The sequence below is a fragment of the Spea bombifrons genome, chromosome 2 (genome assembly GCF_027358695.1).
Source record: "Spea bombifrons isolate aSpeBom1 chromosome 2, aSpeBom1.2.pri, whole genome shotgun sequence".
NCBI lineage: Eukaryota > Metazoa > Chordata > Amphibia > Anura > Pelobatidae > Spea > Spea bombifrons.
Genome location: NC_071088.1, coordinates 131,653,369 through 131,676,970, shown reverse-complemented (window position 1 = coordinate 131,676,970; position 23,602 = coordinate 131,653,369). Strand labels below are relative to the sequence as shown.

Genomic DNA, 23,602 nt, shown 5'->3' with positions numbered 1-23,602 from the left:
CCACTCAATCAGTTACAAAAGATTTAACATTGTAGAGACTCTAGAAATTGAGCTAGATGGAAGTATCCACCATGTACAACCAGACATTCCCTAAATTAAAGGGGGACATTGCGTTCCAGATTATGCCTGATCGTAAATACCCATACACAACATGATAATCTTGTGTTATTTTCCCACAATGTACAAAAATGACCTGGCCCTGTTGTGCCATATGGTTACCCTAGGTTATTTGCGGTAGTCGCTTTAGAGAGAAACTGGATGCTCGGACGTAAAACAGAGGCTCCATGCTTTTAAAAAAAAAAAAAAAAAAAAAAAAAAAGACAATCAAACTTTCTTTAGTGTAACAAAAAATATCTGCAATAAAACTGACAAAAGCTAGAAGCAGAGGTAAGGAGATAGGAAGATGGTAAGCATTAAAGCACACATCGGGCCGGCACTAACTCAAGAAGCAAGCCTTGCAGAGACCCTGGCCGTCTATACGTGGGCAGGAGCCACTGACACCAGGACCATTAATTTCCTGCAGGGGCCACGCATGAACCAATCAGCAAAAAGAACTTCCGTGCGGAACGGGTCAAGCGAACGCTCTTGTTTTGCTGCTCCAGGTGGATATGAATGAAACGCTTCCAAGCATTAGATTGACACTCCAGGCTGCCGTAGTTTTATTTTCTTCTTCTTGTTTCAGTAGAGAAATTAAATTATGAGTTGAAATAAATCACGCTGGACCCCTGCAGATAAACCCAATACGGAGAAAAATATCCCTTTCATTGTTATTAGATTAAGACGTGGAGTCACCCGGATTTTCGAGCTATATCCAAATTTCATAAGCGTAGAGGGGGGGGGGGATTAAGACCAATTTATTATTTTTAAGTTTTTATTGTGAAACTCTGGATTTAGAAAAAAAAAATTATACAAAATGCCGACAGTAATATGTGCATTTACAGATTCCAAACAGGCTATACAAGTGATAAAGCCCAAACGCTTCAGTTCTAGACCGCAGATTTGGACAAATATACATTATTCGGTATGGACAGCGCGTATTCACAAGCGTCAATACACAAAAACGGCTCTCACGGGGTAAGGTTACTGGACATTTCAAAACAGGCTGCAAAGTACGATACATCTTATCCATTCCACATTAAATCCATCCATTATTTCAGTTCAATACAGTTTCAAGACAGTCGATAGAATTCATATATATTCTTAAAACAATGTTTGTTAAAATTCAAATTAAAAAAGGACGAGGTCATTGAATATATAATAATTAACCTGGACTTAATACTGTGAAGCCCCTAAAAACCCAAGAACGGATAGAGATTCTCCGGAAAGCTTACAGATTAAGACAAAAGGGGGGGGGGGACGCAAATCATTCTAAAAAATTGTAAGAAAGGTGAAATCATACATATTTACAGAAAAGCTCAACTTTTAAGTCTAATGCTAGCAGAGTATGTAGAAATAAAAAAAAAAAAACAAAAAAAAAACCAGCAGGTATGTCTACAGCTTAAACCTTTGGCAGTGGGGAGAAAAAAAAAACAAAAAAGATCCATCAGAATACATTTAGGTACAGTGTCCAGATCAACAAACATTTTCAGCCTGGCTCGTCTGAAGAGTGAAAAAAAATAACGAAAATCAAGACACTTCTGTTTTAATGTCCAGAGAACAAGATCCATGTGTGTTTTTTTGTTTTTTTTTTACCAAACCCCATGCAAATAATATTAGCAGGAATACCACGGCATGCGGAATATACTATCAGAACGCCCCATCGCTTTGGCCTTTTTGAGAAGTAAGAGTATGTGAGTAATTACTTAAGCCTCACCCAACACACTTTGGCTATCAATCACTCCAAAGAACGCACTAATAAGAAGATCAAGTACTTCCCAACACATCGGTCCGGAGTATGATACGCTCCTAATTTCCAGAGACTTTCAAATTTCATGTCGCATAATTCTACATTAACAATATACCTGATAAGGATGTAATCTCAGCCAACATACCCGATCTGCAAGAACAGATGTAATAAGGCTGTCATAACGGGGTTCAGTAGAAACATTCGCCGCCAGCATCCCTCTCTCTTTGCTGCTAATCAGACGCACTGGGCAGCATCAGCGCATGAATGAGACTGCTAATGAGATTCATGCACCGGTTAACAAGGTGACCATTTATGTGAGTGTTGGGGTTTGTGTAAAAAAGTATTTTTCACTCCTAATAACCTTATTTCTGTTCCCTGGAAAGAAGAGTTTAAGTTAATGATGCTAAAATTGAGATAAGTGATCAGCCACGGAACTCAGCATTACTTATGATCTGGGAGAGCAGGTTTAAATACCTTATTCCTCCCGGTATTACCGGTGTCGGATATATCTCTCTTTGCATGTGAAGCCTACAGTCCAACTCCTATGAGAAATACAGATACTCCTCACTGATTTCCCCAAATCATCTATCATTACACCCTAAGCCGTATGCAGTTTCCTCATTATGGAAAGAGAATGAAGAAAAAGAAATCCCTTACCTATTTGTAGGTGAAGTCATTTAAAATTCCCCACAATTAGACTAAATTTAGAAAGGAATACAAACAGATCACAGCTTGCTCACAAAACATAATTAACCCATACTTGCTCATGCTGTAAAGCCTTTATAAATGTAACATGATGTGGCCACACATTGAACCTACGCTACGACGCAAACGATTCCTGCCATTAAGCAACATCTTCATCACAGAGGTCTATTACTCAGACCCAGAACGACCCAAGTTACATCAGTCGGCCCCAACGTGTTCTGCACATTACTAAGCTAAAGCTTGGCAGCCCAGAAACATGCAGGATGTATAACAGAAAACTCATTGGGAATTTCCAAATCTGCTCTACCTGTACATATGATGTAGAGAAGAAAAAAAAAAAAATATGCGGTTTTAATACACAGGAAACAAACCGTATGTACACAATCCCACCCCGACACATTTATAAATTAATATTAAACCAAAGGCACTTGCAAGTAAAAATCAACAGATATTACAAAAGCACAACTTTCCCTGCACACATTATACAATTACGTGAGGATTTTCATTCATAAAGTAAAAAGTTACAAACGACTTATTAGATCTAATTACAGTTTGTTGTTTTTTTTTTTTTAACCCCCTTAAATGCTGAAGAGAGCCGCAACATACTGGATGTGGACAGAGTCTGGGTTTCAACAGCATTAACATTAAGCACCATATAGTTAATCCTGCCATGTTGTAATAAAAATATATTAAGGTCTAAAATACCTACCCGATCAAAGCTAAATTTGCCGCACTAGCTGTTCGGCGCCCGTTAAAAATGCGAACACCTGTCGCTGAATTTGCCCTAAGTTTGCTTTTTTTTTTTTTATTGCCTTCATTTTTTCTTTTTTTAGAAAAATGAACACTGTTGTAGTGATTCCATTTCCTCCGTGAAATAAAAAGGTCTTCAAGCCAGTTGAAGTTGGTTTTGTCCGAGTAGTTTAAAAGCAGTTTAATGTGGTTAAAGAGTCCGGTACAAACTATATATATTTAAAAAAAATAAAACAGAAATAAAAAAAATGTACTAAGGATACAATATGTTCCCTTCATACCGAGTATTTTTAAGGGCTTCACAGAATTACACTGTATCCTCCTATTAAAAACACTCCATCAAGGAGAGGTCAGTATGCTGCCACTTTTATCAAACTTTTTACCCTTGGATAAAGCGGCAACCTGCTTCAGCAACTCGCGGTTCTTCCCCTAGAAAAACAAAAATTGGCGGGTCATATCGTAGTAAGAAATATTACATGCATCATTTATACGAGGCTCCAATATAACAATCTAATTATAGAGCTAAACAACAGGTATATGTACACACAAACACATTAACGCACTTTGCTACATACAGCGCACATTATTATTACACAGAAACTAGTTGGGGTGATAAATTCAACTGCCGGGTCAAGAATATCAGCTAGCAGGGCGGATATGTGTGCAAAAAATGCGTATATAGTTACATAGGCTGAAAAAAAGACGTGTCCACCAAGTTCAGCCTTTCCCATATCTGTTTATTTCTTGCTGTTGATCCAAAAGAAGGCAAAAAAAAAAAAGAAAAACCCAGTTGTGCCTCTAATTTTGCACAAAATTAGGGAAAAAAAAATTCCTTCTTGAATGCAGAATGGCAGTCAGATCTCTCCGTGGATCAAGAAGCCGTTTCCCCGTGATTTAAACATTATATCCCTGAATATTATGTTTTTGCAAGTATACTTGGAAGCTCTATTGCTGGATTGTTTGTATTGTGACAGCGGTAGAGGGCAGCTGCAATAGAAATTTGCCTGAAACGTTGTCACCAAGTCAAAATGCTAGACGTACCTATGACAATTATTAGAGATAAGTACGCTCCTTACCTGCAATTGTTCAACAGCATCTTTGTGAGCTTTTTCCATGCCGTTCATCTTTGTCCTCAGATTAGATTCTTGGTACTGGAAATCCGCTTTCAGTTCTGTCAGCTGATGAAAAGATCAGAATCTTGTAAGCACTTGAGAAACGCGTCAGAGATCCACATTCTAGGTCTGTTACTAAACAAGTCCTTTAGGTGGGATTTTTAATGAACGTTATAAGCATACCTGGGAACTTCTGGGCTCCGGTTACCTGGAGCCTTCCCTTGCGGGACGCGGCCAGGACTGCCCGCCGACGGCAGCGGGAAACACCCTCATTTAAAGGGAAATGGTAGGATTTCACCCGGTTCTCTGAGACTTCCCAGGTAAGGTTATAAGTACAGTTACAGCACCATTTAAGAGTTTGGTCCTCGCAGGCTACTAATCCACGCCGTAGGGCGAGTATTAACATTGGAATCTGTGTAATGCCGCCTTTAAATAAGCGAGCGCTCAGAAAGGTTCAGAAGTTTTAGAGAATTTCATATAAAAAATATGGTATTTTTAGAAATGAAACCAAAACAACGTTTGTATGGCGACCACTAAGTTACCTTTTTATCTTTCTCCAAAATGGTTTGATCTCTTTGCTGCAGAAGACGCTTCAGCGACATCACCTCCTCCTTCAGCTGGCTGATGAGGACGAAGTTGTCGGTGCCGCCGCTGTCTGCCGACTGATTGATGGAGCTACTAAATAGATAACAGTCTTTTAGAGATTTTTACACCCCCATCTTGCCAGGAAAGCACTTTGTTTCCAAATAAAGGTTTCTTGTTATAAGTTCCAGCCCTCCATCCAACGGCTAACAAACAGAACATAGAAAGGAGTACAGGATAACATCAGTACATTGTTAAGGTTTCCATTTGTTTCGCAGGTGCCTTCTTGGTAAAAAAATAAATAAATATGCAAGTTCTTAGGATGTAATTAGTTTCCCCAAGGTTAGTATTTTATTGACATAGTGCCCCCCCCCTGAGGACCGTGTACCAGGCATAACATGTAGCGCATCCCATCCCAAGATATGAGGAACCCTGCTTGATAAATTAACTTACAAAATAGAAGCTCTGTAACAAGCAATGTACCTGTCTCCATTCGATGGCTTGGATTCCAGTTTGGGCTTTTTCTTTGGAGTTTCATTCTGAATTGCGGTAGTTGACTTATGACTGCAACAAGACAAGAAGGTCAAGCAGCCATATCTATACAAACACGAAGCAAGCACATGGCCATAAACCTACTTGGACGCTCCTGTAGCCCTGATGCGTTTCACCTCGTTCTATGCAAACAGTACTGGATGTAGACACAGATTGTCTACCATAGAAAATGCAACAAAATCTATGACCGAAACAACCACTATTTGCCTTATTATTTGGTGTTCATCTGTTCCTGTATGCCTAAGCAAGCATTGGGGAGACTGGGCGAAAACAGGACCCTGGAAGCAGCGGTGGGCTAAAGGCAAGAGATTTATTTTTCCTACAGGTACATAATTCACATTAAAGCCCTTTATTTAAGAGGAACAATTAAGACATGATGTTTCTTTAACGTGAACAGCAGCGTCGGAGAATCACAGGCTCACCTTTGTTTCCAAATTCCCTGATCTGGTTCAGGACTCAGGCTACTTATTCTGTAAAGCAAAAAAAAAAACAAAAAAACAGGACTTTTAGAAGCACGTCAACAAATTATGGTCGAATTCGGATATACAAAGTGCTAAACCCAGGATTCTATTGTTTCACTAAATTGTACGTTATTATACATAAAAAAAATAAACTGTAAAATGAAGACGTCAAACACTCTTCCTCCCGTCCTGTAACACCGAAGTGTTATATATAGATGTATTCCAGCAGACCGCTGTAGGACTTTGTACAGCCAATCCCCAGTCTGTCCATTAACAGAATAAAACTACCGGGTTAGTCACGGGAAGGAAAAATAAATAAAAATAAAGGTAACAAACTCAACGCCCGGCTGAGCTGAATTAGATTGCAAGCTATTGAGCCTACTTAGGTCTTCTCATCATGCATATTATCCTGAAGGTCACAATAACTGACCTCTGTAGTCGCAGAAGTTTGCAATCTAATGCAATCGAGGAATAAAATGAAAAAGAAACATGTTTTTAGCCCCCGGAGAGTCATTACTTGTGGTGGCTGCTGCCGTGTCTGTGGTGGTGGTGATGATGGTGGTGATGGTGTTTCGAATGATGCTGCTCTTTCTCGAGAGACGACGAGTTGGAATGGGAAGAACCCAAGCTTTTCCGTTGTTCTTTAGTTTTCTGCAGCACTCTCTTGTAAGACAGAGTACAAAGCCAACACAGCAACTTGCCGTCGACCTGAAAAATAGGGAAACAAAAAGGACGGCAAAAATAAACGTCCAAATAATCAACAGATCAGGCTAAGTGCTATTGTTTTATTTACAAAAAGTATATCTTTTTTGTACAAGATGCGCATTAGTATAGGGCAGGGGCGTCCAACCTGCGGCCCTCCAGCTGCTGCAGGACTACATCCCCCACAATGCTCTTTCAGCTAAGGGGCTGGCTGGGGAGGATGGGAGATGTCATCCTGCAGCAGCTGGAGGGCCACAGGTCGGACGCCCCTGGTATAGGGACACTGGAATGGACAATAACTCCAAGCACCCTAAATCATTCCAGATTAAGAAAATAAACCCCACATACATTTTTTGTAACCCAGCAAGAGCCAAATGGCAAGGCGGGTATCTTCAGAGGCAAGACGTTAAGCTGCCTGTACCTAAGATTAAGCTACGAGACGGGAAATATTCATCACTCTAAGGGGAGACGGGCGAGGGCGCTTCATATGCTTACAGCCAAGATTTATCGTGCGCGCATCTCGCTAATGCAATATCGCTAAGCGCACTCCCTCGGCAGACGGGTTCGGCATTTGGTTTTCACGCACTCACCTTTCTCCTTCCCTCCTCTTTCCGATCGAACGCACACTGCTGCTTGCACTGCTCGCACGTCTGAGGGGGGCCGTATTTCTTCTCTGAGTTGGTGCAGCGCTGACACTTTGTGCCAATAAAAGCCGCTATGATGTTACAGTATTGACAAGGCTTAGGCTGCGGGACAGAAAAAATGGAAAGTGTTATTCATTAGTAACATTAAACGTCATCTAACCGAGAGCTTAGCATGAGCTCGTCTCTCGCAGCACGGCAAACCTTAATTAAAGAAGGTGAGATGCAGCAGGTTGGGATAGTTTACCTCTCTACATTAACCACGCATTATGAAGGGGTCAGCCCTGCGGGGCGTCTCTTGCAAGGACCGGGACACACAGCTAAACCGGAGATTTCTTAAATGACCTCATTGATTAAACGATGAATAAAGCCGGGCCGGCTCAGACCACGCTGCGGGAGAACTAATAACGCAATTCATGATTCCCGGCATAAAGGGCATCGCCAAGAGCTGTGAAGTACCAATCGGGGGTTTGACGGAGTCTGCGAGGGTCTTGCTGTGTCTGGCTGCAACCGTATCCCTCTCCGTTCCGATCCGATCCCGCCGCCTGCGCGCTGTTAATGTGCGTATGACGGCTGCCGTGGCCCGTTATTGTTGGTTTTTTTGTTTTTTTTTTTAGACAGGACTGACAGTTTGACCCTTATTATGAATTTAAGATTATTTAATAAATTCCATTTGCAGGAGTGCTTTTTGCCTTTTTTTTTTAAACTCCTTTTTTTACCATTATTTATGCTCTATAATTTATTAATATTATTATAGCGACTCATTTTTTCATATATCTATTTCTGTACATATTTATTTATTGATCCAACTAGTGAGGAACCGAGTCCAGGACTATTTCCATTTTAGGTTACCAACCATAATTTATTCTACATATGTATTGATGTTTTTTGCTATGAATGTGCGATTTATCTATCAATTCATAAAGTGGTTTTATGGTAATTGTATAATTTTGGGCCAGCGCCTCACATTATAGGTAGGTGTTTTTACTAATTTATCACCTATTCTGTGTTTTATTTGGATTTTGTGAGTGCAGTTGACAGTTTCTTTAGGTTTCTTGCCCTTTTTTCTCCTGCCTGTGTCCATCTGGAGCCCTAGGGTTTAACCCATTCACCACAGGGTACTCCACCTGGACTAATTGACTTATTGCTTTAACGTGCGCTTTATCAATAAACTACTTAACCGAGGCTACAAGAGTTAAGGTTTCTGGAGAATCATATTTCATGTTAACTTACCGTCCCAAACTGCTTGACGTTCTGGGCACATTTCTTGCAGATCGTGTTGGTTTTACTGCGGGAAACAGAAGAAAGAAATGAGCTTCCATGGGGACTCGATGCCCTCGCAATACGAATGAATGTGCTATTACAGTTAAGGGAACCGCTCAATAAAAACCCTATAAAATATATGTTTTCCTGTCTGAAATACGCTGTAAGAATACGTCCCCCAAACAGCTCGCCTGCGCCATCTCTGACCCCCGAACAGCTCGCCTCCGCCATCTCTGACCCCCGAACAGCTCGCCTGCGCCATCTCTGACCCCCGAACAGCTCGCCTGCGCCATCTCTGACCCCCGAACAGCTCGCCTGCGCCATCTCTGACCCCCGAACAGCTCGCCTGCGCCATCTCTGACCCCCGAACAGCTCGCCTGCGCCATCTCTGACCCCCGAACAGCTCGCCTGCGCCATCTCTGACCCCCGAACAGCTCGCCTGCGCCATCTCTGACCCCCGAACAGCTCGCCTGTGTACCCAAACTCTGCAATGTCCAAGGGCAACAAACGCAGATAAAATCCATTTACCTCTCTTGCTGGAACTCCGATCTACAATATGTGCACTTGACTATGGGGTGAGCGATTCGGCACTCCTGTAACAAGAAGGTAAGAAAACAGTATTATTAGAGAAGTCAATGATAACGAGCAAAAAAAGTTAAAACATTAGCAAGTTATACATAAAAAAACCATCATCGGAACGCCTTGGATTTCCGCTTCACCTACATGTGACCGGCTGAACAAGCTGCTCAAACTTCAGCTACCAAACAGACTCCTCGGCGGACTAAAATAACAAGCAGACGCCGTTATGTACGACCCGCGGCACGAGGTGGAAAATTCTTTACACGGCAATGACAGTTAACATTCCGTGCAGCGGGAACACTCGGAGCCCGCATTAAGCCCCCGCCGACATTCAAAGGGCATTTTATCTGCTACAGGCTGGCAAACGGGAACAAATAAACGACACCGGGGCCACCGTAGCACTCGGACCTCACGGGAAGCACTCTATTCACATTAAACCGAGCCCGATGCCATGGGGCTGCTAAAAAGAAGGGTTGCTAAAAATGTAAGCCACCAATATATCGTTTTATAAAATTGATTATCCAAGCAGCAGGGTTTAATGTCACCCCCATTGTCAGTGTCACGGTACAAGTAAAGATTCTTCAACAAACGGGGGCAGCTACTGGATGCAAATGATGAATAAACAGGGGCCTCATCTACAAATTAATGTTCCTGCTGGGGACTAAGGTTTTGCGACATATAGTAGCTCATGCCATTACTGGTTAAAAGGACTTCAGAAACCACCTATGCTCAAGCAGGGGTGCAGCTCAGACCCACTCAGCTGCTCTATTCAGACCATTCCTTGGTCTTGTCAGATTCAGTATATCTTTAAGTCTATCCACCTCTACCACTTCTGATGGGCGGCTCTTCCAATTATCCACCACCCTCTCAGTAAAGCTTCCTAACATTACATCCAAGCCTCCGAGTTTAGACCGAGACCTCTCCTAGCGTTTCTCCCCCTCTGATGAGGATCTGATCGCAGGGCCCCGAGGCTGCGTTTTGGTTCAGTATGGGGGGGATGTGATTATTAGGGCTCCTCCTATAGCCACAGCCCCCCTCCACATCATTATATATCGCGTTGCGAAGAGATTAATAAATCTGGCGAAACGGAAGTGTCAGGGCGGTATAATCAGATGCCGGGGTGGGGGATCTATCCGCCCACGGGCACCGTTGTGGCCCCAACATAGGGCACGGACGGACCTTGCATAATTGCTGTCCCTGGGAGAGCTCCTCGAAAGGGTACCGCTGGTTACACTTGGTGCAGGCGTACAGAGCCGAGGCCATCCTCCGCAGGCAGCGCCGGGGAACACACAGGGATGCGGGGGAGCCCGAGGTTCAGTCGGGGATGGGCTCGTTGACACCGGTGACAATGGGTGAGAGAACCCAGAAGGCGGCGTCCGTCAACACGCTCTGTCTCCGCCTCTGCACCGGGTGTGTGAGCGTCTCGTCTGCCGTGTCGCGCCCGCGCTGCTTGCCACTTCTCCGCCCGACCGCAGCTGTAAACCGTGTGGGGAGAGGCGTAAATAAACCGGGGCTACGAGGGCTACGAAACGATTTAAGCCAACTTGTGCTGCGTTCCACTCGCTCCTTTTTGTTTCCTCAGCGTCACATCACCCCCACTGTTTGAACTAATTTTTTTTTAAAAAAAAAATTGAAATAAAGATACAAAAAAAAAAAAAAACCCCTGTAACCGGATACTGACAAAATCTGCGTCACAACAAAGGAAGGGCCGAGGAGACCAATCAAAACCACATTTAGAGAAGCGGGAAACTCCCGTTTGAATAAAAGCAGCCAACAGAAGGGTTTCTTGTTGTTGGCTTCGCCAATCAGAACGCTCCCACAGCTAGTCGATTAGGCCACGCCTTAATGTTTTTGATTGGTTGTGAGAACTTCCTGTCGTAAAGTACGGCAGACACCAAATGCTGCTTCCTCAGCTTTAGTTCCGTGTCTGGTGGGACTACTGATTATCGGTCTCGCCACACGGCCGTTTAGGAAGGAACGTAGTTACGCGTTTGGTTACTAGAAAGGGCGAGCTTGAGATGTCTGCAGGCGGCCTGGTCAATGCAGAAGACAGAGTGTGTCTTTGTCCCTGTGCTGTGGCCACGCCTCTGTCACGGAAACCCTACGCTGGGCGCCGTGATTGGGAGGGGCGCATGCGCTTTCGGCGCGCATGTGACGTCACCCGTCTCCCTCCCACACACCCCGGGCAGTCCCCTTACTCTCTGTCAGTGTTCCGCTGCCTCAGTAACATGGGCCAGGTGGGCTGACTCGGTTTACGGGCACCGGACGAGCGCTCTCGGTACACAAAAGCAAAATGGCTGCTGCTTACCCGTCCAAACCGGTGAGAACAGTGGGCAGTGTGTTACCCTCACGGGAGCAGGAGAGACCGCTATTAGTAATAGGTTATTAGTCCTTCCCTTAGCCTGGTGGATGACCGAGTCTCACGGGAGTTATGTTTTCACATCAACCGTGTCCCCGATCACGGAAAATAAAACCGCTTCTTATAGCCGCTCGTTTTCCACAGAATGGGTGTACAATGGGTAGACCTAACAAGTAACATGTAACGTAACGGCTGAGGAGGGCCCTGCTCAAAGATCTCACTATATATATATATATATATATATATATATATAAATAAAAATGTCTGTTTGTATGCTATATATATATATTGTGCACACGTACAAGCACGACCTAATAAAACCTTGTTAGGCTTAATCACTCTTAAGCCTCTCATCGCGCGTTAATGATAATATAACATTCCGGTTCAAAATTTTAATAATAATTGTAAAAAATCTACGGCTCCCGTTTCTGAAACGTTTTCTCTGAGATTCAATAAGCAAAGCGTTAGGATGAGGATAACGGCTGTGCTATTAAAAAGGGATTTAGTGTTCTTGCTGTTGTTTTCGTATCTGATGGATGCTGCCGCAGACCTCCATAGTGTGTGTGTGTGAGACACTTAATACTTACTCTGTAGTGTGTGTGTGCGAGTGTGTGACACTTAATACTTACTCTGTAGTGTGTGTGACACTCAATACTCACATATAATAAAGCGAGAGCCTGTGGGATGTGAAGCTCCGATGGGGCGTGAATGGGTTACTGTGTTAATATACCGGTGAACGCGGTGCGTGTTACTCCATTGAGTCTAATTCTGTCTTCCTTTGTGTCGGTACAGCTGCACTCGCCGCGTTCTGGGAACCTTCACAATTCTACCCAAGACACGCACTCTGCCGGTTCGTACGCCGCCTACCCCAGAAGAAAACCTTTCATCAACTCGGACGTGCAGCACCCCCCCGGCCGGCCGTCTGCAGCCTATCCCGAGAGTAACAGCAGAGGTACCACGTTTCATACTGGACGGAAGGAACGTTTTATTTACGTTGATGATGTACATTGTGTATATGATACAGTTTTAAACACTATCAGGAATTGTCTACCGGTAGCCTATGATTCTCAGCAAAATTTTGGCTGTCCAAAGGTTTGTGAGAGGGGAAGGAGAGGAGGCGGCATCTGATGAGACCTTCCATGCATTTAGAAACATTAAATTAACACTAACCGTTACAATTTAAAGCTATAATATACACTTCAGGTGGGGGGGGTGTTGCTGTCACGATACAGATGAATCCTCCCAGTTTAAAGGCCATTTTACACAAGCCTCTCAGTTGGCTTCCTGGAGATCCCGGTGTGTGAAAGGTGTATATAAATAATTTGTCGCTGCTGGATCTGGATACCATCGGTGAATAATTCATTGGCTGCCTTGCGTGGAACAGCTGTACTGTCATGAAAGCGCGTCGAAGCCGTGTGATATGACCATTGTTTGGAAGGCTTGACACGTGCCGTGCTCTGTCACCTTAATTATATTTTCACAGCCTTGCCCCCCCCCCCCCCGGGTAAATCTCATCCGGTCTCTATGGACTTAGCAATTGTTTTCATTTTTGTTAAAGAAGAGAATATAAATTGTGATCATCAAAGCGGATATCAACCCATGCGTGGCCTTGATGCCCTCTGGGAATTAGTAACAGTAAAGTTACCCTGTAATGAAGAAGTTAGTACATAAGGGGTTAAACAGATGGGGTGTTTAAATACATTAGAACAGAACAATACTTTACTTGCTGGAAATGTCCCGCTTTGCCCCAGAAACTCCGCACTTTTTTCCTTGGTACGTAGGGGCCGTAGTGTTCTGTAAACGTAATACTTTGACGCTGAGCTTTGCCGCTCTGATCTAAATGTCGTCTTTTTTTTGCCCAGCTATATTCTCTGCGTTAAAAAATCTTCAGGAGAAAATTAGTAAATTGGAGTTGGAGCGGATACAGGCTGAGGACAACATGAAACGTCTGTCCGAAGAAACCCACGAATATAAAACCCTCCTCGAGAAACAAAGCCGCTCCAGAGATAGCGTCAAGGATGGGTCCAAACAAAATAAAGGTATCTATTATTATTATTATTATTATTATTATTATTTATTGTGTATTTCTTTACATAAAGTTAAGGTATTTACATACATTTACAAATTCTCATCGTTCTGCTGTTTATAAGCCCGTTACGTTTTGTTATCCGTTGTAGTTTGTTGTCTAAAACCTGCTGTCACTGCTGTAGCCAGTTCCATTGATAAAGTCTTAATTTTAACTATTATCAGACCTGTCAAGACAGCTATCGGCTGCTGAATCTCGGTGCCAACTTTTGGAGAAACAGCTGGAGTACATGAGAAAAATGGTAGAGAACGCAGAAAGCGAGAGGTCCTCGGTCCTCAAACAGCAGGTACGGCGGTCGGTCAGAGTTCCTCAAGTTGACCCCCAAAACCTGAGGTTTTCAAGTCTGGAGGTGAAATAATTAAGGAACAAGAAAAAAAAACAAAACACTTTTTATCATGAATGTTCCTCGTTTCCATGTATAATTTTTGTTCGCATGCATATAGTAAACCATTATAGTTTGTGAAGGTTTGTGGAATAATCGCAATATGCCTCATTTTCTTCTTAACCACACACCACTTTATATATAATGAAAAAGTGCATGTTGGATCGGTCTTATTCCTTGTTTATTAGTATAATTTCCCCCTGATTTTAAGGTGTCGCTGGAAGGGGATCGAACCCTTGAAAAAACAAATTTAGAAACAAAACTCGAAAAGTTAGATAAGTTGGAACAAGAATACTTGAAGCTCACCACCATGCAAGTGCTGGCTGAGGTTAGTCCTATATTTTTATTGTCGTTACGAACACATATTGGTGGATCTTGTACTGTTTAAAGCGATACTGTGTCCACAGGCTATGTTTCCGTAGTTTGTACGGGGAGAATGTAAGGCAGACGGATTGTTGTGAAAATTGTGTTCATTTTATTTTTTTTGTCTTTTCGCTCCCAAAGAGCAAAATCCACGAACTGGAGCAGAAGCTTCGGGAAGAGGAGCATCAGCGCAAACTGGTGCAAGAAAAAGCAGCAGAGGTAGTGTTCTGACTTTATCACAGCCTAAAATAATCTAATAACCGCTTCGCACACTGCATGTCCGCCAGCGGAGGAGAAAAAGGAGACCCTGCAAGCAAACGGGCATCCCAGTAGGGACATGTTCATTGCGTACCTCTATGTGCTGCATGCGCATGATGGGATCCAGACATCTTTTTTTGGTGTTTACCAAATAAAAAGATTAATACGAAGGGCAGTGGTCTTGGTAGTTCTTGTAAAGTTTTTTTTTTATTATTTTATTTTATATATTCATGAAAAGGGGACTCCTTTGCCCCATGGAGCCAACCAACAATTCTTCTTAAAGTACTTTGTAAGTCGAGGGCTGTAGCGCATGCCTCCTTTGCTTCCATTACAGCGGAGTGCTTTCTGTGCAGACTCGTCCTGAAACTCTCACGGAGCCGGCAAGTGAGACTATGTGCTTACAGGCAGCAGGAGATATGTTCAGCCGTACAGGTATCCTGCAATCCTAAGGGGTCTGAAGAATCCCCCCTCCCATGCTCCAAGCAGGACCACGACAAAATGTGTAGAGCCTTTCAGCCTCTCGGCTTTTATATGAATTAAAGTGCATATGATGGCTGCAGGGTCCCTTTAATTGTGGGAAATACAAGTCGTTTTTTAAATTTCAAACTAATATCTTAATTTAGTTCTGTTGAACATACAAAACATGCATCACCTAAACTTGCTCTTACGTGTAACTGTCTTCCATTGTAATTGTAAATGGCAAAAAGGGTTTAAATCATTTTGATTTGTTTTGTTTTGTTTCTTGCAGCTACAGGTTGGTTTGGAGACCAACCGAATATTGATTCGATCCTTAACGCCACCATCCAAACAAGGGAGAGTGAAGAAAAAAAAGACAACGCAGTCCAACAAGGTAATAGTCTGATGGATGTCAATCGTTTTATCCATCCAACAAAATCCTGCATTCTCAGGAAAGCCAGTCAATATTAAACATATTCAGTTCAGTTTGGTTTATATATATATATATATATTATGATTTTGGAGGATGTGGTTGCTGCAAGTTGGTTAGTTTTCAACTTCATGTCTCAAAGGGCCAAAACCAATGCGGGAATTCTGTATATTCCTGCCTGAAAATAAGTAATGAAATGTTTGGGGCATACGTCCGTACACATCAAGGCTTGGAGTTGAAAACCACAGCTGTGTTACTTAGTTGCGTGGGGGGTTAAAGAATCATATTTAACCATGCTAATAATTGGGAAGAAGCCAAAACCGTAGTCTTACACACAGACATTCATGCGCACATACACTCATACATTCCCCTGTCCTGTTTGACAACGGGAATCCGTCGGTCTTACCCCTGATTTGTGAAAAAGGCAACTTTTTTTTTTTTTGGACGTGGTAACATTTCTCATCTACAATTATTCCCAATTCCATCTGGTTTTGTGATTTTCCTGAGGCAACCTCGTTTAGGGTATGCTTTGCACATTTACCCCCCCCCCATTGTTTTCCAGTTGCTGTTCGGTTCCCCGGTTACAGTGTAATAACTGTGTAGTCTGTAATACCGTGCAAACACTCAGGAGTGCTTCCTGCAACATACTGATTCCTACTAATAATATTCAAAATAAATTACCGTTGTAGCACCCGGCCATACAGCTTTATCAATCATATTTCCTCACTTTGTAACGATTACCGGCGGGTATCAGATCTTCAAAGGTATTTCTTGGAGAATCTGTGCCGAGTTACAGGGACTTGTAGGTGTATTTGCCGTACTTTCCAGTTCCAAAAGACCCGAAGCTTCCGCCTCACGTGATGGCTGAATGTTTTCAGTTGTATCCTTGAATAGCCATTTTTCTTTTCAGAAGCCGACCCATTCATCAAACGTACAACCTCACTACAGATTAAGCCTTGCGGACGTACCCTTTGTTGCAGGAAAAGTAAGTAACCTTATGGAAGAATAAATATATGCAGCTAGCGGGTTATTGAAATTTTTTTTATCATGAACTCGGCTACAATTCCCAATTCCACAAGAAGATTCTCTCCCCTGACCTTTTATTTACCTGCAATCGCTTAGGGGTCCCAGACCTGTGGACGATAACTATTTCAATTTAGTAATCATGTGATTATAGGTCAGTCTCTGGTATGACTGATGGCGATTGCACAGTTTTATTGACATTTATGAAACTTTTCAATTGCTCTGCAGCATTTTATGTTCATTGCTGTGTTTAATAAAGCTCTGTCCAGAACTGTTATATGCATATCTAAGGGGTTTATTGACTAAGTGGAGAGTTGACAGGAGTGTTGCGTTGTAGCTTGTTGGCTTGATTATACGTTATAAAGAGCCAACCCTGTCCGGTGAGCTTCTGATGCAGAACTTGGCTGTCCTGGTATAATGTTTGGAGAAATCTCGCTGGTTTAAGCAATCTTCTCACCCATTGAACCAGGCTCAGCTTAACCCTTCTTACTGGAAACGTTCTAGTGATGGCTCTTCATAATGAATAGTGAAGGGAAGGACTCCCACAACTCTCTCTTTAGTGATTAAACCCCAATGACTTGAGTGTTACTGGGGACAATACAATATTAATTATATAATATTTAACAGACACCTACACAATGAAATGGTCATCCAGCTATTTGTTGGCTGTAACCTCCGTCCAGATCATGAAGTTCCACAGCATCACAATCCTGCTGCGCGTTTCCGATATTTTAGTTGTCGAATGTTCTATAGGTGATTGCTTTGATTATTGGATGCATTCGGTGTAATTGCCAGGAAGAATAGCGTGGAGACGGGTGAATGTCTTCTTCTAGTGGCCATTTTGTTTATTTATATCTGAGCCTGTCTGTTGAGCTGGATCCAATGTTGGACCTGCGATACTCACTAATAAACAGTCCACTGCTACAAAAAAACGCAGACCCATTGGAGTTGTGCCTAAAAGTGACTCCGGGTGTTGTTTTTGGGTCCTCTTGTTTAGTCTACAGGTGCCAGCCATTCAGTAAGAGCCAATGTCCAACATGTCATACATCTGATGAAGCAACACAGTAAGGCCCTTTGCAATGAGCACGTGATCAGCGACCAGCCTATAGACGGGAGGGAAATCGGCGTGAGGTGGGCATCCGATTCCGACGCGCCCCCTGGCTGTTATCAGGAGCTTTCAGAGGTTTTGCTTACGCTGGAAGATGAATTTGGACAGATGGGCTTGTAAGTTAACCGACGTTTCCATACGGATGGTTTCATAAACTCTCATCACAAGATTCCTTTGAGTTCAGGCTTGAGATATAATTAATAGTTATAGTATAACTACAGAAATAAAGCCTGAGCACCCATGTGGCAAACGCAGTTCTTATGGGTCAATAACTACCTTTTTGTTTGTTTGCCTCGCAGTGATCACCAAGAGCTGGTAAAACAAATCCAAGAGGCGCGTTCCTATCGACTGAAAGAAGACCTGGAGAGGGAACTGGAGGCCCTTGTGAGGAAGATGGAAGCAAAAGCCGATCAAATAACCAAAGTAGGTGAATCAGTTGTGGTTTCTACACGTGGAAAGAAAAATCATTTTTCAGTTGTGTAGTTAGTAAAGCAATCAAGACTATAATCTTTCTCTGTACACACATATAGAAATCAGGCTTCCTTTTGTTTTTAAACCATTTGGCCCCGAAGCGTTGGGACTCGCACGTTCTGCTTGATGATACAGAGGCAGGTAGAGCTTAAACTCCGTTGATCTGTCCAGTGGCGTTTTCAAGAAGAGGGGGCCGAGACCCCACCAGAACATATATATAACAATGTATAGGGAAGAAGACATATGTTTAAGAATGACCCGTTAACGTCGATGCCAAATCTAACAGCCGGAAATTATTCTAATGAATGAGAAAAAAAATATAATGAAATCATTAGTGTTCTGTAAATGTATTCATTGGTTTTCCTTATTAATATATTATTAACAGCTGGGAAAACTGGTGAGAGAATCGAAGGCCAGAGAGGAAGCAACGAACGAATCGCCAACAAAAGACCAAAAATACTTCAAAACTAGACGGGAGACGAGCGCGACGCGAGAGAGTCCGAGAAAGGAGAAACCCGGAGAAAAAAGCAAAAAGAGCCTTCAGCTGTTACGGGACATGCAGTCCCTACAGACTTCTCTCCGGAGAGACGACATCCGATGGGACTACTGAATGTCGCCAAACTGTGAAAAAATGGCTCAGGGAAAATGATTTATTCCGTTTTCTTTTGCACTCTTTGACTTTTTTTGTAATTATAATATTCTTCTGCTTTGCACAGTTAGAGTGGACGGGGTACATGGCCTTCCGTTCCCGGAAACCTTTCTGCCTTGACCCCAAGAACAAACTTCTCCTAAGCTTTAACCCTGGACAAGGCACGTGTGTTTTTTACTTGTAGACGTGTACATGTCAAACCGATATTTAATATTAAAGGGAATCCGTCAATGGGCGGGGGTTTGTGCAGAGCGCATCATGTGATCTATACAATGCGCTCATGAAATGATTAACAAAACTCCATTGTGATCAATTCTGAGCCCATGTAGTAAGGTATAGATCAAACATGGAGCTCCTTAAAGTCACATGACACATCAACCTTAAGTAAGCACCAATCAAAGAACACTTGAACAGGACTAATGCCTTTTTTATTTTCAAACTACCTATACATTTTTTAACTATTTAAATGCTGAAAGGCGTGCGTTACTTTGTATATCTTGTATGAAAAGCCTTGTGTCCAATTTATTTGTACTGTCAAAATGTAAAGTTCTAAATTTATGGAAATATTAAACATGGAGTTCTTTTTATTATAGGAGCGTGCTTTATGCGGTTGTAGCTTTTATTTGGTATTGAGCTAAAAGATTGTCTTTAATATATTTTTTGTTGAAATAAAATAAAGAAGCCGTGCTTTACAGGGTGAGATACTTAGTTGAAACCAACATTGTTGAGGTGGGCTCAGTAAATGTGTGTCATTTGTATCCACGTGGTATTTGTGAAAAGTCTTGGGTGCCTTAAAGGGACGGTGTGATGTTCCACGCAGCCCTAATAACTATTTTGTAGGAGCTGGGGCGACTCAACTGCAATATGGGGGATTCCGCAGAATCCTGATATCAAATGGGGGACCAAACAAATGTAAAGGGAGTGTATGTGATGGCTGACATGTCCCTTTAAGACATTTTGGGGAATCACTATTGTGTAATGAGGAGTTCACTTGTAAGCATACAACGTATGATTGCATTCATGGCTCCAGGCAGCTACTTTCTTTACGTCAGTGTCTTGAAATCCGAGTAAATGGCTACTGATGTCTTAATTTCACATTTTCATGCTTTTGTAATATACAGAAATAAAATTTACTAAATTTTGTTTTCAGTGTATTTTCTGTAATGTAAAGTTATTTCACTATGTACTCGTTATCTGGCCTTTGTATTTTAAAGCGTAATTCTTTGATGCCTTTTTAGTGGATAATGCCTTGTACGTTTGACTTATTTTCTGTAAAGACATTCTTATGCTCCATCGATTAATTCTCAGATAGTGTTACCCCTTCTTTCCTCCTTTAAGATTATCACAGATAAGCAAAGACATCTGCCTGTTCTCATTAGGGGGGATACTGAAAAACCTCCAATGCTTAAGGAATGATGCTGAGAAATACTGGTGTAAGCAAAGAGCTAGACAATTTAGTGCATTAAATATTTTGTATGCGAGTATCACCGTCTTGTTGACCCTGTATGTTTGTGTATAAGGGTAGTGCATGTGTGTGCGTAAGGGCAGTGTATAGGGGTAGTGTATGTGTGTGTAAGGGCAGTCAGTGTATATGGTTAGTGCCTGTGTGTGCGTAAGGGCAGTGTGTGTCTCCTGGGTGATCTGGACCCAGAAGTGAATGACAGTGTGGCCTGGTGAGTGCAGGAGACCTTGGTCTGTCTGTATGCCAGAGACCTGGAGCGGTGCAGGAGTCTCAGGCAGCTGGGAGAAGGTGAATGAGCGGCGCTGGCGGGATGTGCGGCAGGGGTGGCAGGCCATGTACTCGTATGGGTGTTTAAGGCCCTCGGCCTGTGCTGGGGTTAGCAGGCAGGAGGCCGTGCAGGTGTGTGACATGAGGCTGCTGATGGGAGCCCAGATCATAGATAACGTGCTGGGCACGCAGGCCGCTCTCAGGAGGCGTTAGGACAGGAGCTGGCATTAGCCAGAGAGGGGAATAAGGGAGGATCAGTGTCTGTCATGGACCAGATTAACCCTGACCCGATATCAATCATGGACCAAACATTATTCTTCACGCAGAAGACAGATACAAAGTTGTTTTGCCTTCATATCGGTAATTTGATTTAACGAGTGTTTTCTCTCCTGACAGAAAAGACATCATACACTCATCCCTGCCATGGGTTTAGACCGTGCGATCCCAAAGCTCCACTGCCCATCTTTAGAATAGGAAAGGAAATTGACTTTACAGAACCCGGTTATTCTAGAAAGCTTCATTGACATTGCATGAAGAAACAGGGGTAGGACATATTTAGTTTCCTAAAATAACATTCCTTTGCTTACATATAAAAATATATACACTTTTGGTGAAAAGTTTGGGGTCACTTAGAAATGTCCTTGTTTTCAAAAGAAAGGCAAATTTTGTCTATTAAAATGAAGATCAGAAATCCAGCGCAGACGGGGTTAATGTTATAAATGACTATTGTAGCTGGAAACAGCTGATTCTTAATGGAATCTCTTCATAGGCGTACAGAGGGCCCTTTATCACTCCCATCACTCCTGTGTTCCAATGGCCCTTTATCACTCCCATCACTCCTGTGCTCCAATGGCCCTTTATCACTCCCATCACTCCTGTGTTCCAATGGCCCTTTATCACTCCCATCACTCCTGTGTTCCAATGGCCCTTTATCACTCCCATCACTACCGTGTTCCAATGGTGATGCTTCTGAGATGCCCCTACTTTTATTCAAGGACTTGCTCCAGATTTGAGCTAACGGTCCTGACTGTGCCAGGGTCTTTTCCATCACCCAGAAGTGATTTATTGTATGATAAATGAACAAAGAAACAAGTAGGAGAAGTTAGTCTTTGGTTTATTGAGGCTGTTCCTGACACTCTCCAAGATTAGGCATTTAAAGTACACGCACAGCATATAAATAAATTACTAGCCTTAAAACCTACTATTTTTTAATACCAAAACATAAAACAATATATATTTACTTTTACTTTATTGCATAGTGTTACTAATTACCTTGTTTTTTTTTGTTTGTTTTTTTTATTAGTGCATCTGGCTCTCCCACCTGTGTATAAGCAGCACATTTACCCCGGGAGCAGTAGTTCACCATAATGGGAAACGGAGAATAAACAGGCAGAGATTACTTAGATGAGTCTACGAATTAAAGACAGATATTAAAAAATCTACTCGGCAGAGAAGATCCTTAAGGCCTGCGCTGCTGAGGGTACTTGACAATAGATGCAGAGAAAACATATTTCACTGATTATAAAGCAGCATCCAAGGGCCACCAGTGAATGAAGAAGGGGGGGTGCAAATTTGCTTTATCATCTCTGCGGGGACCCAGCCTGTCTCGTAGCAGGTTACACTCAGGTGTTGAGTCGCTGATTCTTTATTCTACTCTGAGGCTAAGATACAGGCACCAGCTGCAATGTAATAATAATGCAATGTAATAATAATGCAATGTAATAATATAATAATGCAATGTAATAATATAATAATGCAATGTAATAATATAATAATGCAATGTAACAATTGGGGTCCAATATCGCCCCATTCTGTTGCCACTGTGCGTCTTTCTTGGGCTTACCTGTCCATCAAATATAAGTGTAGGGAAGCAGAGCTCTGCCATTGTGCGCATGTCACTTTGTCACATAAATATAATCCCTTTACATCTATCACACGTATTTGGTTATTGTACGACGTTCACTTTAACGCAGGCCGTCACTACGAAGTATTCAAGCACAGCAGATAATATCCTGAAAACTACGTCTGTAACTTAGAAATTAGTACAAAAACGCTAATTCAAGTTCGTTTTAGATACGAGCCTTTAACAGGAGCACTTATGAAAATATATACTGTAACAATGCATTCAATGTATGGCTGCATCTGTTATAAAGTGTTTAAGGGGTGATCTGATCCCCCTAATGTAGATACTCAGCCCGTTTTAATGCTTCAGGCTAGATTAGAAGATTAGATGCAAGAATAAAAACTTTTAAGGCCTTGGCTTCTAAGTGAATACATTTCTTTGGTAAAACTCATTTAACCCAAAAGGCACAAAAACGTATAATCGCCCCCTAAATACAGACTAATGTTACTGTTTCTGCCGGCACGTCTATTATGGAAGACGTATTCAATAAACCCGACAGCGGGATTTATTCAGTAAAGGGAGAGTTGTGTTTCAGCTTGTTGATTTATACATCATGAAGAGTCAGCAGCAGTGCTGCAGGAGGTGCTTAGCTGGCCCTGTATAATGTATAGTTAAACCAGTGAGACGACTTCTGTTTCCTCGCCTATAGAATTATGCATTACGCAGGGTCAGTAGGTCATTTCATAATGAATAGTGAAGCGAGGGGTTTGAAATAATAACTCCTCCTTTTATAAATAAACCCAATTGTGACCACAAGAGTCCTCATTATTCAGGATGTTAGCTGAATATAAATTCAAATATTTATAATGATGCCAACGACAACGGTAGTGAAATTCAACACTTTTAAATTACGCTGCCTGACGTCCAAAAGGATAAAACAAAAAGAGTGCAATTAAAATAAGACAGATATATCCTTTAAAGATATCATTAGTTGTCTAAATAGTTATATTTCTAGTAGTCAAATCACCCAAAAAGTGCATTTATGGAATCCAGTTATGATAATAGTTAACGCGTTTCTCCTAATCAGTGCATTTAGTAGTGTTTAGCATGCGCATGACAGCTGCTTGAGTAACTCCAACTCCCATAACGTACAGGCTATACTTGCAGATCGTCATAGGAGTTGGAGTTTCACAATACCTGGAGCGTTACCGGGCGGCTGCCATGGCGTGTAGCGATACACGCAGAGAAAATA

At 42.3% G+C, this 23,602-nt stretch overlaps 2 protein-coding genes across 3 annotated transcripts; one reads left to right on the top strand and one right to left on the bottom strand.

Moving 5' to 3' along the window:
* Positions 1-2,503: 2,503 nt before the first annotated feature.
* On the bottom strand, positions 2,504-10,507 carry FAM76B (family with sequence similarity 76 member B). Of its 2 annotated transcripts, none has more exons than XM_053456520.1 (10): positions 10,373-10,507; positions 9,143-9,207; positions 8,585-8,639; positions 7,301-7,456; positions 6,526-6,716; positions 5,970-6,017; positions 5,479-5,559; positions 4,956-5,091; positions 4,378-4,479; positions 2,504-3,730 (listed from the first exon to the last, which is right to left on the bottom strand). In XM_053456520.1, exons 1-10 carry the CDS (start codon positions 10,454-10,456, stop codon positions 3,641-3,643), a joined length of 1,008 nt encoding a protein of 335 aa, XP_053312495.1. In that variant the 5' UTR covers positions 10,457-10,507; the 3' UTR covers positions 2,504-3,640. The 2 variants fall into 2 exon arrangements, with proteins under 2 accessions (XP_053312495.1, XP_053312496.1); XM_053456521.1 differs by having other exon boundaries at positions 4,956-5,088.
* Positions 10,507-19,932, top strand: CEP57 (centrosomal protein 57). Its single transcript, XM_053456522.1, has 11 exons — positions 10,507-11,513; positions 12,345-12,504; positions 13,415-13,591; positions 13,803-13,924; positions 14,232-14,348; positions 14,525-14,602; positions 15,390-15,481; positions 16,422-16,512; positions 17,548-17,774; positions 17,958-18,081; positions 18,515-19,932. Exons 1-11 carry the CDS (start codon positions 11,487-11,489, stop codon positions 18,737-18,739), a joined length of 1,440 nt encoding a protein of 479 aa, XP_053312497.1. The 5' UTR covers positions 10,507-11,486; the 3' UTR covers positions 18,740-19,932.
* Positions 19,933-23,602: the final 3,670 nt, after the last annotated feature.